The following is a 13,297-nucleotide window of genomic DNA, read 5'->3' on the forward strand; positions in this document are numbered from 1 at the left end:
GAAAGATATCAGAATGTCAAGGAGGAGGTTTCCATTATAGGCTCACAGAATAAGAAAGAGGGAGGGTGTATGACTAAAATCCTCCACTGGGAAAGGACCCTTGCATAGGAACAGAAGAAGAGAAGGTCAAGGTGCTCAGAGAAGAAAGGCAGCAGGAGATTAAAGCACCCATGAGCTCAAGGAAGGGTTCGGCATTCTGCTGAGATTAAAAAAAGTGGGCAAGGGGGGTGGAGGTCCAGGTAAACACGGTCCATGTCCTTAGTCTCTAACATCTTGGATACTCTTTCTAAGGCTAAACGAAGCCCCACTCTCCCTGAGTAGAGAAAATTAAATTTGAATACAGAGATTGCAATAGAATAAAGATGATTCTGCTCGAGTGCGTTGACCTTTATCTACCATTCCATCAGAATTTCTGGAGCGTGAATATGTGTTAGGTGTCCTCTGCAGCTGTTCACATGAGGAAGGATCCTTCTCTTCTGCATCAGGTCCAAGGAACCCTCAAGCATCCGAGATGGGGAAAGCAAAATCAAACCCATGGAGTTCTGAAATCTAGTTAGAGAATAGTTGTAGGAGACAACGAAAATAGCAGCCACGCAGCAGAAATCTCCGGAGAATACTGTCTTTCCTCCTGGGACTGACTGAAAAAACAATCACATTTCTCAATATTCCTCCAGCTGAGACTTGGATTCAGTGCTAGATAACATATAAATTGCTGGTTTGAGGCTCTTCTTTCAGGTGGACTAGATAGTCAGGAAAGAATGGTTAGGCGCACATAGGCAGATCCATGCTTATATGAAAAGCTTTTAAAAACAGAGTATCAGGATTTTCAACTTTCACTATTTAAGAAAAAATATTTTATTTGCAAGAAATAGAAATACAAAAGCATAACAATTTCCATTCATTTTTTTCCAAACTAAATACAAGTATCCTACAAAGCATTTACTTTTTTTGGTATTTACTTAGCTATGATAAAGAATAAAAAGCCATAAAAAACAGCATGATATGACAGATAATAGACTCACAATGTATTCAGACTTAAACACTGCTGGTCTGTATAACGTGTAACCAAAGACAGCAAAGCCCAGCCTGTCAGCAGAGACATTAAAGCTCATGGTTTCTTATAGTCCGGAGTCTGCTCAGCATTGTCTAAAAAGGGTGGCTCACAATTTGTCAAAGAGAGCTGGTGTTTTTCATAGACTCAGACAGTGTTTCATCTGAAAGGGAGATTTGCCGAACAGCATAGGCCATGGGTCCACGGTGCCAAAAGTTCATTGTTCTCAGCCAGCCAGTGAGTAAGGAAGAGGAACAGAGAAACAGCTAAAACCGCTCGTGGTGCTTTTCCAGGATGCAAAGGCTGCTAGCTGGAGCTCACAGACGACTGGATGAACCGGACAGGAGATGAACATCTCCAGCGTGAGGCAAAAACCTGAACTTTGCACAGCAGGGCCAGCCTAGGGAGTAGGCACTGCATTCCCTGCCCAGAGGACCTTAGAAGTTTACAGCGTGTTCGCGCAGAAAGAGATCTGCTCAACCTGACCCACAAATTGCTGCGCTTTCCATATCGCTTAGCTGTTTATCCATCTCATAGTAATTAGTTGCCCTTGTTTTCTCTTTCTATAAAATTAACTTATTTAGCACAGCACCCAGCATCTAGTAGGTGCTCGAGAATTATTATTTCCCTTCCTTCTAGAAACCAAGACAAAATAAAGCATTTCCAGATTTTATGTTGCCCAAAAGGACAAAACGAAACAATACCTAGTCTTGTCCTGTGGTAGGTGCTGACCCTTTGTCCACAGAGACATGGAGCCTTAATCCTCAAATGCGTCAGATTCCTCTGAGCTGAGAAAATGTTCTGCTCTGAGGATTTATAATAACTTTAATCCCGGCTGGCCATTTTTTGATGTGATTGCACCTCTGCAAGATGGGATTTTCCTAATGGACATAACTCTTCCTTTGCTCCTGATGTGCAAATCTGATCATGGCTCACTTTTAGGAAACCAATTTTGAGCCTTTGGAAAAAGTTCCTTTTCCCATGTCCACCTCAGTCTAGTACCACAAAGCTGTATATAAAATCTCCCAGCCCCTAGGTAGTTCTCAGTCATCCTGGATTCAAATATAAGGCACATGTAAGACACAAACGAGTGTCCAAGATGAGGGAGGAACGTGTGTGCGAGTGTGCGAGTGTGCATGTGTGCGTGTGCCTGCGCAAGAGGAAGAGAGAGAGAGAGGGAGAGGGAGAGGGAGAGGGAGAGGGAGAGGGAGAGGGAGAGGGAGAGGGAGAGGGAGAGGGAGAGAGAGAGAGAGAGAGAGCTGGCACATGGGTCTTTTGAAGAGCTATTGATTAATGAAGCTTCCTCAGTCCCCTTATTCCCCAATATTCACTAGGGCCTTCTGCAACACTCTTCCTTGGGAGTGAATGACGACTCAATGAATGAATGAAAAATCTGAACTCTGTCTCTTGCTTCTTCACAGCCCCCTACTCTCTCCTGTAGCTGCCCTCCCAGAGGGGCTTATGCGATCACGCCTCCTAATTGTCTCAGCTGAAAAGCATTCAAAGAAAATGACTCCGACCAGGGCACTACCTGCTACTGGTCTGTCTTACAGGTCCTGCCTCTTCTGCAAGCAGAAGAGCTGGTGTCTGTAATAAAGGTTCCTCAAAGACTGGGTTCAACAGAACCGAACTAGTGACAAGAGCTCTTGGCAGAGAAGGGGGAGACCAATGCCTTCTCCTCCGTCTCCCATCTCCCCACGTTAGCAAGGCCGGCACGGACGCTCTGTCTCCTCGACGGGGAGAGGGAGGTCTCTGAGTGTGTGACGTGCTCACGTGACACGTGTGTCCGGAGGAGCTGCCCCTGAAGGGCTTCTGATCCTTGTCTTTTGCTTGGTGTGAGGACAGAGGAGGAAGGAGGCACAAAGTGCTAAAAAAATTTTAATAAAACACCTCTGTCAAAAATTCTGGACAGTGACTCACTGCCAGAACAAAGGTGAACCAATGCAAGACCCCTGCTCCAAGGGCACACGAGAGTCACAGCCCTCTCTCGGCATTCAGGCTAAACCGAGAGATTTAGGAAGAAAACAACATGGTACTCGCAGTTGGTTTGTAAATAAGTTGAGCTAAAAGCTGCTTTCACAATCTACAAATTAGGTCTTTAAATCAAAATCATTTATATTCATAAAAAGGTTATCTAATTCTGCCTGTACTGGTGTCAAACCTCATCCCCACCCCCTGCCCAAAAGGAGCAACCTAGTTCAGCTGTCAGATTCTTGTATAACACTCCCTTTATGTGAGCTAGGCTCCAGAGTCCTAACACTTCACAGAAATTCTTTCTTAAACCTGGTACTGAGGCCTTTCATTTACAGTATCCATTTCTAAGTGCAAAGTCAAGAGCTGTGAATAGAACCTCACTGGGGGGTCTGGGCTACTCAGGTCTCACCCAGTAAAAAAGTACGTGTTCTCTGAACTTTTGCATCTCCTCCACTAAGCTAATCAAAGAAAGGAAAGAGGAAAAGCTGTTGACATAATGAAAAATATATTAACATGTTTATCATTAACATTGATTCTTTATGATTGATGGTTGTGCTAACAGTCTCTTATTTTCCAAAACTGAGGTTCAGAAACCAAAAGGCTGCCACTGTTGGACACCTTCAGGGCTAACCAGGTATTACTGACTCATCTATGGGATGGCTCTGGGGAGGGAAACAAATCCACTGACATTGTGGGCTTAACCCTGGAACAGAAAAGGTGCACACACCCATTAACTATTTGGAACCAATCTGGTATTATCCAACTCTTCTGCATCCTCTTGACTCCATTACGTCCTCCTAAAGGGTGACTGTTTAGTTCCCCTTACTCACCCGAGCAAGGAGTAGAGAGCAGAGGTCTTTCTCATAATAGCAGCAATTGGTCCTTGGATCCCCTTACGATGGCCATTTGAGCTCTCATGCTGATGTCCCTGGTCTCTAGACACAGATTCAGTTGTGGGAAGAATGGTTTCCCAGAGATCAAGCCCTGCTCTATGGAGGGCTGGAGACAGTGACGTCAAGCAAGGGTAGGTCAGGGAGGAAATAAAATCCTCAAGGCACTAAAGACAGGCGCTCGGAGTTTGCGGCCCTTTTCCTTCTCCCTCCTTATTCAGAAGAGCTGGTTTTCTACTCAGCCTAATCCAGGAGACTTAAAAACCCATCTGGTTCCAGTGCGTCAGGTGGGTAAGCTGACCCACTCCCACTGACATACAAAAGCTTGCCTTTCTTATCGTCCAAATACGACTTGAGTTAATTCTATATTCTTACCTTCTTAGCCGCCCTCTCCCTCCCCATGCACACAGGCTGCCTGTGTCTGATAATTACATGACATTTTAAAGAGAGGGATGGTTCAGCAGTGGCCCATGGTTAGCAGACACCAGCCAGGCCCAAGAGGGTCTAGAGCAGAAGAGAAGGAGAGGAGAAGGTAGAGAGAAACAGAAGCAGGGCGCATGCTAGCAACCTTCCTCCTGCACAGCCCAGCCGGTCTCAGCCCTCCCCGGCCAATGGAAGGGACAGTGAGAGGCGTGCAGAGGACCGAGAGGGCTGCCAGGACCACTGCAATCCTGATCCAGCTTTACATCAGTGCTAAGAAGATGAATTTGGCTGTCTCCCAGCCAGAACTCTCTCCATCACAGTAGGGAGAGAGGAATCACTGACAGTGAGCCCCAAAGGTACCAGATCTGCTTATGAGGTCTGACGGCAAATGCTAATGACACCAAATCCTGTGTCTGCTATGGAACAGAAGGCCCAGGTATAGCTTAATCTCTCCTAAGTACAGGTTCCAATGACAATGTAGATGAGAGACAGAAACGGAGACAGAGTGAGAGTTAAAGCCAAGGGTGCTTCAGCTGCTACTAAAAATAAAATACAAAACGTGAGCAAATTTCTTACACGAAATCTTTTACAAGCTAGGGAAAAACACTTAAGGGGAGTCTTCTACGTTATACAGTAAAAAGTCAATTTCCATTTCTTATTTGTATGAAAGAGGAAAGTTCTTTTTAAAACTACAAAAGTTACTTTTAATCATTAAAAAAAATAAGAGTAGGTTGGGGGATTAGGTCGTGTCTCTTTGGGTGAGCTGCAAAGTAGCCAAACCTGACTATAAAAGGTAAGACTGTGGATACACAAATGTCACCTACTCTGACCCCAGGAACAGGCCTCAGGCTCACCTCCTGTGTTGAGGCAGAAGAGGAGGGGGAAAGCAGAAGTGTCAGGGGAGGTGCAGAAAGACAAGCTAGCAGGGTTGTCTGAAACGCCTGCTGTCAGGGACAGGGCTCCCCTTCCCTGTTATGGGTATGGGACAGAAAAAGCATCTGTCCACAGAGCCCCAGACCCGAGCGAGGCACTGCTCCATCTTTCCCTGTGAGTTCATTCTACAGGAGGACACATGCTTAGGGAGATTTCCCAACTATAATTACAGGGCTCCAGCAAAAAAGAAGAAAAGAAAGCAAAACATGGCCTGGAAGGATTGGGGATCCCAGAGCCTAGGGTACCCTCCTCGCTCCAAAGGCCAACAGAAGACTTTGCTAGCTTGGAGGGAGGCGTCCGGATGTCTTCAGTGTGGTTGCCCAGGGAAGCCTCAGCGAGCTAATAAATACTATTTACAAATGGGGAGGAGAAGCCAAGGAGGCAGAACTAGGGGCGTGTGGGGACACAGATTGTGGAGAAATCCTACAAGCAACATGATGGGGCAGGTTTGCCTGGAGTAGAAAAGCCTGATTCCTTCAGGCATTGCACTTGCGGCCTGAGAGTACGAAGGGGACGCCTCGCTCCAGCTCCAGGGCCGGAGGACCAGTCAGCGGGGGCTCAGCGCAGAGCGGCAGGAGAGACCCAGGCTGAGCAAAGGCAGGACGTCAGTCGGTGCTTTGCCAGATTCCAACAGGCATCCTGGTATTTTTGTGGCTCGAGTTGAACGAACAAGCGTCAGCTCTTCTTCAAAGAGGCGGTCACACCCACCCCGGTGAGAAGCAGGCAGTATCTTTTTGGCACTGTCGGTAGAAACAAGCCTGCTCGCCCCACCCCTGACCCTAAGATAATTTCCTATGGCAGTAAGCAACAGGGAGGGAGAGAAGCGGGCTCCCTTCTGCAGGGAGGGACGTGGGACCGGGGGGAGGCGCTCTCTCACCGTGGGTGGAAATCCCAGGCTGTCCTCGTATCCAAAGCCATGACTGCACATCCAGGTCTTCGGTCAAGATCAGGTGGCAAAAAGGAAAAGCTTATGACAAAGGCGGTTTGGAGACATAAAGGTAGAGTGAGGAGATAGAGGGAGGTGGCGACGGTCTCTTTAAAAGGTGGCGTTCACTCTTCTGTCGAGTTCTACAACTTTTAGTGTTTCATTCCCCTCCAGTTTGGTGCTGACCCTGCGAAGGCATCAGAAGGAAAAAGAGGTCTTAGTACCAATTACCTCATGCTCGGTAGGATGACACAATCATTCCATGACTGCGACTCTGCAGGCTGGCCCAAGCATGCTTCTCGTCCTCTCCCCTGTTCCCGAAGTCTCCCGCTACCAGCCTATCCGTCATCCGCATTCCTGCCTCTAGCCTCATGCCAAAGGAGACATTCCAGCCCAGAGGATAAACATGGCAGTTTGATACTGATTTGTTGTACATTGCTTTAAACGATTGTATTTCTTGAGGATGGTTAGTCACCCCTATGCTAAACTCTGGGAGGGAGAAAATAAAAGGATAAAGACTGATCCTTGGTCTAGAATAAATATTTTTTTTTAAATCTAGATAAAGATGAAATCTTTATAGAGATTAAAAGATTCTAGATAAAGACTTAAAAAAAAAACCCAAACTAACTTGAAATAACAGTAAATATATAACAGAAAATAAATACATTATTAAATTATATAACAGCCTAGAAAGACTCTAGGCATTCAGAGAAGGGCTATGAGGGCTCTGGTATCAGGAAGACATCCCAGAACAAGAGGGATTTCAATGGGGCCTTGAATAGCTGAGACAAGAGGAGAGAAGATTTGTGTCATGAGTCAAGTAGTCGAGCAGCTGATTCTTCTCTGCTCCTAGTGGCAGCTCTACAATTTGCTAAAATAGGAATAATAATAATAATAATGTCTAACCTCTTCAAGTATTTCAAAGGATTTACTGTATATGTCATATTTACATAGTGCTTGAAATAGTAAGCGCTATAAATAATGATAATAGATAATAAAGCATTAAATGCATGTATAATATAATGTAAACATATAATAGTATATATAATTACAAACTTTCCCCTGCAACATTAGGGGAAGAAAACCGAAGAATCTGAAACAAAGTCTTTCCCACTTGCATTGGAATAGCATCATTTCTGGGAAGCACAGAGGCAGAGTTCAGCTAGACCACGAACCACACCATGTATAACCAGGATTGGACGCAGACGCTCCTTCCCGTGCCATTTGGTGTACCCAGGTATCTCCCCAGCGTGACATCAAAGCCCAGCAGTTGTACAAGCCTTTGTGTTTACACAAGGACTGTTCCTCATAACTACCTAAAGGAAACACCTCATGGAGAATTGGAGACAAATGTATGTTATTTTCAATATGGAAACACATACAGGCATACTGCCTCTCGAAGTGTCCTTCAATATTAACATGTAATTATAACTAAATAATTAAGGCATGTTTATTTACACATAAATCATAAACTACATACTGACATATTGCATGACATATATGTATCTCTAGTTGGAAGGAAGCTGGGGAAAGCCTTGAGGCTGCATTTGCATAGCGAGTACACTGCTGTTACTGGACTGTATGTTTACTTGTGAGGCTTTGAGGGAGGAAGGGAGTCAAGCCCTTTCCCCGGACTCTTGGAGCCACCACTGCCAGCTCCCCAGTGGCGCAGCAGCCACGGGGCCAGCTCACACCAGGTCTCTTCCCCAATCTCTGCTAGGGGCAGCTGTTCACAAGCAATAGTCTCTCCAGAGTCTGGGTGCTGGAAATAGGTCTTGAAAAAGCCAAAGGTACGACTAGGCCAGTGGGAAAGTCTACACCCCACACTGCACGTTGCTGACGCATAACCCATCGTCAGTGCCTTACAGGAGGTGAATCTGTATCTGTTTGACTCACAAGTGCTGCTGCAGCTCCAACAGCACTGATTTCTCCAGGCTGGTCTCATTTGATATAATGAAACGGGGAAGATCCACGTCAGGCCTGGACTCCAGCCCTGATGCCCTGAGCAGGGAGGAACCTCTGTCCCAGCGCCCAAGCTCCCCAGCCGAGGCCGAACTGGATGGCTCCTCCAGGGGAGAATGTTCCTCATAGATCAGCAGGTTCCTGGATCTCACTGAGAACAAAGCAAAGTAACAGGTGTTACGAGAGACCACAGGGGTACATCACATCCCCTCACTCTATGCCCAGGGCTGGGAGCAGATGACAACTCATGGGTTCTTGTTGCCCAGGACGCAGGGTGCCAACTGGAGTTGGCTTCCTATAAAGGCTTCAGGATTTCAGAGTTTTGTGCATTGAAAAATGATACCAATTATAAAAAGTCTGGAAGAACAATAGAAAAGCAAATAAACAGGAAGCATACTGCCACCCCACTGCTTTGAAAATAAAACTCCCCTCCATGCCCCACCCCCAACCATCTGGGGGAAACAATTTGTGGACAATAGGAGTCAAATACTTGGCGATGTCCAGACGCAGCTAAAATAAGCATTCCCAGTGAGCAGGTTTTGCATAGGGGAAGGCAAAAGGGCAGAAAACTGTGTTTTCATCTAAAACTGGAGAGAAGACACACAGCCAAAGCCATAAATCAAACAACGGAGACATTCTCTTTTGTTTTATAGGATAGTTGCATAGCTAGATGGCTCGTAGCAATTTTCTACAACAGAGAAACTATGCTCCCATTGGCTTCCAATCAAATTTAGAGATACATTCCCTTAGGGAAAAAAGAATTTCCCGGGAGACCACTGCAATTATTTGGTTGAAATCCTAGCCTTTCTGTCATATACCTGGCAGGGATACACCTACCTCACAAAGACCACAGATCTTTCAGAACCACAAAATTATGCCTACCCCCCAAATCCAGTACCCCCTAATTCCACCCTTGTTCTTACTAGTGTATCTATTTTATGATCCCTACATAGCGCCTCTTTATTTCCTACATACTTAAAAGAGATCATTGATCTGGGTGAGAATATCACTTCTGACACCTGATTCTCCAAATTTTCTAAATCTTAGGCATAATATTTTGTAAGACAGGCTGATTCTTTAATTTCATTTTACAGATGCTTACTATGGTCGCATACAATTCCACTGAGTTGAATTCCTTGAAAATGTCATGGAAAACTTAATGTTCTCCCCACTCCGTCCCCCCAAATGCGCATCCCTCCCCCTTATCAGAACTCAAAAAGAAGACATCAGAATTTGCCAGGGAACACAGTCTAGAGTAGTAGTTTGCAAACTGTGCTCTGCTGCGCTCTAGAGAATTCCAAGGGGTGTCTCAGCCCAGTGGGTGAGTGCCACAAGGGGAGACCCAGCAGCCTGGGCGCCAGACACCCCCATGGCTCTCTTCCTCCCTTCAGTGGAGAAGCTACACTTTTACCAGTTCTTAAAAATTAGACTTTCATATGGAAACAGAAGCCAAGAACACTTCCTGCAATGTCTTGGCGGTCACAGCGATGACAGTTAACTGCAGAGTAACTAATTCGGGGGCAGATGCTTGTGTGGGCCTATTCAATGAATGTTTTTTATGGGGGAGAGGGAACAGTGATATTGAATTGCCTTCTCCCAAGGAACGGATATATATGCATTTTTATGGATAAATGATTTGGAGACCACTGCTCTGTACCCAGGGACGTTTATCATATAGCTATTCTAAACCAAGTGGTTTAGCAAAGTCCTCCCATCTAAAAAAAAAAAAATCAGACTCTCAGATAAGACTTCTTTCAGTAAGTTAAGCTTTGAGAAGTGAAAGAGAAAAGAAACAAGCCACCTCCCAAGTTGCTGAGTGCTGTCTTACCGATGGAGGCTGTGTAGGGCTCCTGCATGGAATGCTGGCTGGGCAGGGCCATCTTGGTGGCCGAAGGATAGGGCCCATAGCCCTGAAAGAAGGTGCCGAATGCAACGGCAAAGCATAACACAACAACCTGCAGGACGAGGAGAGAAAGTGGAGAGCCGTCAATTCCGAGATCCACAGAGCAAACCTTTACACCTGCAACACCTGGGAGGTCCAGAAAGACAGCTCCCCTCCATCAGGCCAGCAGATCGTACGCAGTCCATCACCGTCACATCATAGTGGAGAGACAGCCTCGGAGTGAGCTGTGTGGTCCCTCGAACACCCCAGCACTTGGACGTGGCAAGCTGGGGAGAGACTGGAGATTGGGGAGTGGGCCTGGGCAGTAATGGTGTTGTTCCTTCAGGAAACTCACCATGAGGCAGGTGCCAGTCTGTGTGCCAGCCAGCTTGCAGGTGCGAGAAACCTTGCCCATCACCAAAGTCTGAAGCTTCTGCAGCTGCTGCAGGAGAGTTCTGCAAACACAACAAATCAAAGCCAAGAAGGGCGTCTGAGAGACAAAAGAATGCTTGTGGGTGATCTTTGCCCCAGGCTCCAGGGAAGTGTCTAAGGCTTTGTGTCTGAATTTGAACACAGTACTGAGAAAAAGTTCCTCTGGTGAAGACACATACGCCACTGTCTTCCAGCACCAGAGTCATAGAGCTTACGGGGCTCAGGATCCGCCCACGTGAGCAGCTTGTCCATTCTGTGCTGTTCTGAGTAACAGTCATCTCTATGCCCCAAATCATCCCTGATAATCCCGGGATTTGTTTGTCAGCCATTGAGAAAAAAAATAAGTAAAAATTGGCTGGTGATGGTGAACCAAGGAGAATTCGTTCAACCAAGAGAAGAGAAACATTGAAGAAGATACAAGAAAGGAGAAAAGCATGAAGAAGAAGATGCCGGGCAGAGAACACGTGGAGGGGTGGCCAGAGGAGATGGCTGTGACAGGAGGTGGTAGCAACATCTCTGAGCAGCCGATGCTCAGATGGCAGATCTGAAGAGAGAGAGAGAGAGATGGAGAGGAAGACAAGAATGGCGGGGAGGCAAACAGCCATGAGCACCTCAAGCCTGCGGCACTTGAAGGCTCACAGCACCTCCATAGGCAGAAATGAAGCCCAAATATGAATCAGGAGCAAAGAAGCCTGCTCAGCTGGACACACCTTCAGAGCCAGGATCTTGGAAGCCGTCCTCTGATGCAGATTCTGATGTTTCTCCAGGAAAATACACAGAACAGGAGCAAAAGAGAGTTGTTCTATCCCTAAAAGTGGACAGCTGTGCACACCCGTGCAAGGGAAGGGTTTGAGGATGAGAATAGTATGTTCTGCTCTGTGTAACATCAGGTCACAGGAGGAGCAGATGGTGAATTTCTTTGCAAATTGTGAACAGTGCAGCCATAGAAAAGGATCTCACAGCACACTCGCCTGAATTAGAGCCTCGGGGATGAATTCTGTGTGAGCAGCAAAAAGAGCAGAGACTGCCCCTCGCCCCCATCCCTCCTCTCCAAGCCCAATGCACTCGGCAAGGTGGAGAGGTTTTACAAGCAGATGCTTTTCTCTTGGGTCTCAAAGATTTTCAGAAAATTCATGCTGTGATGGAACATTAGAAAGTCAGACAAGTTCACTGAAAAACACTGAAAAGCAAATCACTCATTTGCAGAAGAATTCTGGGCTTTGGCAGATAACTTGCCTCCACCACAGCCCATCTCCTGAACAGCTTCCCAGTGCTGGAAGGACATGCAGGTTTTCCCAAGTTTGCAGCTTCCCCTGTGACCAGTACCAGTGAAAAGTTCTCTCAGGTTTAAGCCAACTAAGGACAGGTTGGCAGTAAGACTATTGCTTTTAGCAGTTCAATGGATAAGACCAGAGGCAGAATTGGAGCCCACAGCACGTACAGCGAAGGCTCTCTGAACTCAGTGACCCCATGTGGTCCCATCTACACCGTATTTTTACCTTGTACAGTGGTTTTAATTTAAGCAAAACAAAATCATTCATCCCATTATTTCATACCGTTAAATTCTATTAATATGGAGGTCTTTTTAGTACTTAGCTGTATGTTTTCTTGCTTTATGGTTATCTAGAAGCATAATCACAAGTAGTATAGACTGGTTTATGTTTCTGTACATTCAAGCAACACGTTCTTTAAAAGAGTTTTGTGAGTTACTCAAGGCTGAGAAATACCGATAGCATGATTACTATAAATTCTACTTTAGGAAATTGTGTCGTTTGTGACAACATGGATCAACCTGGAGGGCATCATGCGAAGTGAAATAAGCCAGAAGAAGAAAGATAAATACCACGTGGTATCACTGACACATGGAATCTTTAAAAAAAAAAAGTTGAACTCATAGAAATAGTAGACAAGCGGTTGCTAGGAGCTGGGGGTGGGGAAATAGGGAGAGGTTGGTAAAAGGGGCAAACTTTCAGCTATAAGATGAATAAGGTCTGAGGCTCTAGTGTGACATATGGTGACTCTAGGTGATAAAACTGTACCATATAATTGAAATTTGCTAAGAGCGCAGAACTTAAATGTGTTTACCAAAAAATAAAAATAAGGTAAATAGGTCATTAACTTGATGTGAAGAATCCTTTCACAATGTATACATGTATCAAATCATCACGTTGCACACTTTAAATATCTCACAATTTTACTTGTTGATTACACCTCAGTAAAGATGGAAAAAAATTAGAAGTTTGCAGTTAAATGATCGTATGATGCAGCAAGTGTTCTTCCCCATCACACTTTCTTCTCCCAGGACCTCCCAAGAGCACCCCATTCTTACTGGCTTGCACGGCTGCCTTTTCAAAGCTAAGAGCTGAGTGACAGACCCACTTCCTGGGTGAGCGTTCCTTCTGGCAGAGCTGAGATCTAGTGGGCAGTGGCACACATTTTATTGACAACATCCTGTAATGCCAGCCCCAAAGCCCTCTTTGGGTTCTCCCTGCTGTATTTCTGGAACTCGTGGGGAATATACACAGGTGAGCCATAGATAAGACCTATGCTTGACCGTGTGGCACAAACCTTTTCTCTCATATTCTGGCCTCCTCCTGTGGTGCCAATCAACAGGGTCTTTGTTACCAGCTAAACTACAGAAAGGGGCCTCGCTGTTTCCTTGGTGGCCTGCTGAAGAGCCACGTCTGTAATGCTGGCTGCCACTTCTGATGGGCACCTCAACTCCCATGGGGCACCCTGCTGCCTGCGCTGGCAGCTCCAAGGTGTTGAAGCTCAGCTGTGCTCTGTGCATGGAAGAGTTGGTGGAGGACATTCCTCTAACCAGG

The 13,297-nt window shown here is 45.9% G+C and overlaps 1 protein-coding gene across 2 annotated transcripts in view; it reads right to left on the minus strand.

The window, feature by feature from the left end:
- Positions 1-13,297, minus strand: part of CREB3L2 (cAMP responsive element binding protein 3 like 2) — a 329,774-nt gene that overhangs the window by 209,540 nt on the left and 106,937 nt on the right. Inside the window, exons 9-12 of one of the 2 annotated variants that reach the window (XR_014326465.1) lie at positions 10,396-10,495; positions 9,987-10,113; positions 8,093-8,309; positions 2,603-6,383 (exon numbers count right to left, since the gene is read on the minus strand). Coding sequence is in view for 1 of the 2 variants with exons in the window: in XM_082846810.1 (XP_082702936.1) it covers positions 6,308-6,383; positions 8,093-8,309; positions 9,987-10,113; positions 10,396-10,495 (520 nt within the window). In the remaining variant the exon portion in view is untranslated. Of the gene's footprint in view, positions 1-599; positions 6,384-8,092; positions 8,310-9,986; positions 10,114-10,395; positions 10,496-13,297 lie in introns of those variants that run through there. The other variant, XM_082846810.1, reaches the window with a different exon arrangement.

Source organism: Leucopleurus acutus, assembly GCF_964270905.1.
Source record: "Leucopleurus acutus genome assembly, chromosome: 9".
Classification (NCBI taxonomy): domain Eukaryota; kingdom Metazoa; phylum Chordata; class Mammalia; order Artiodactyla; family Delphinidae; genus Leucopleurus; species Leucopleurus acutus.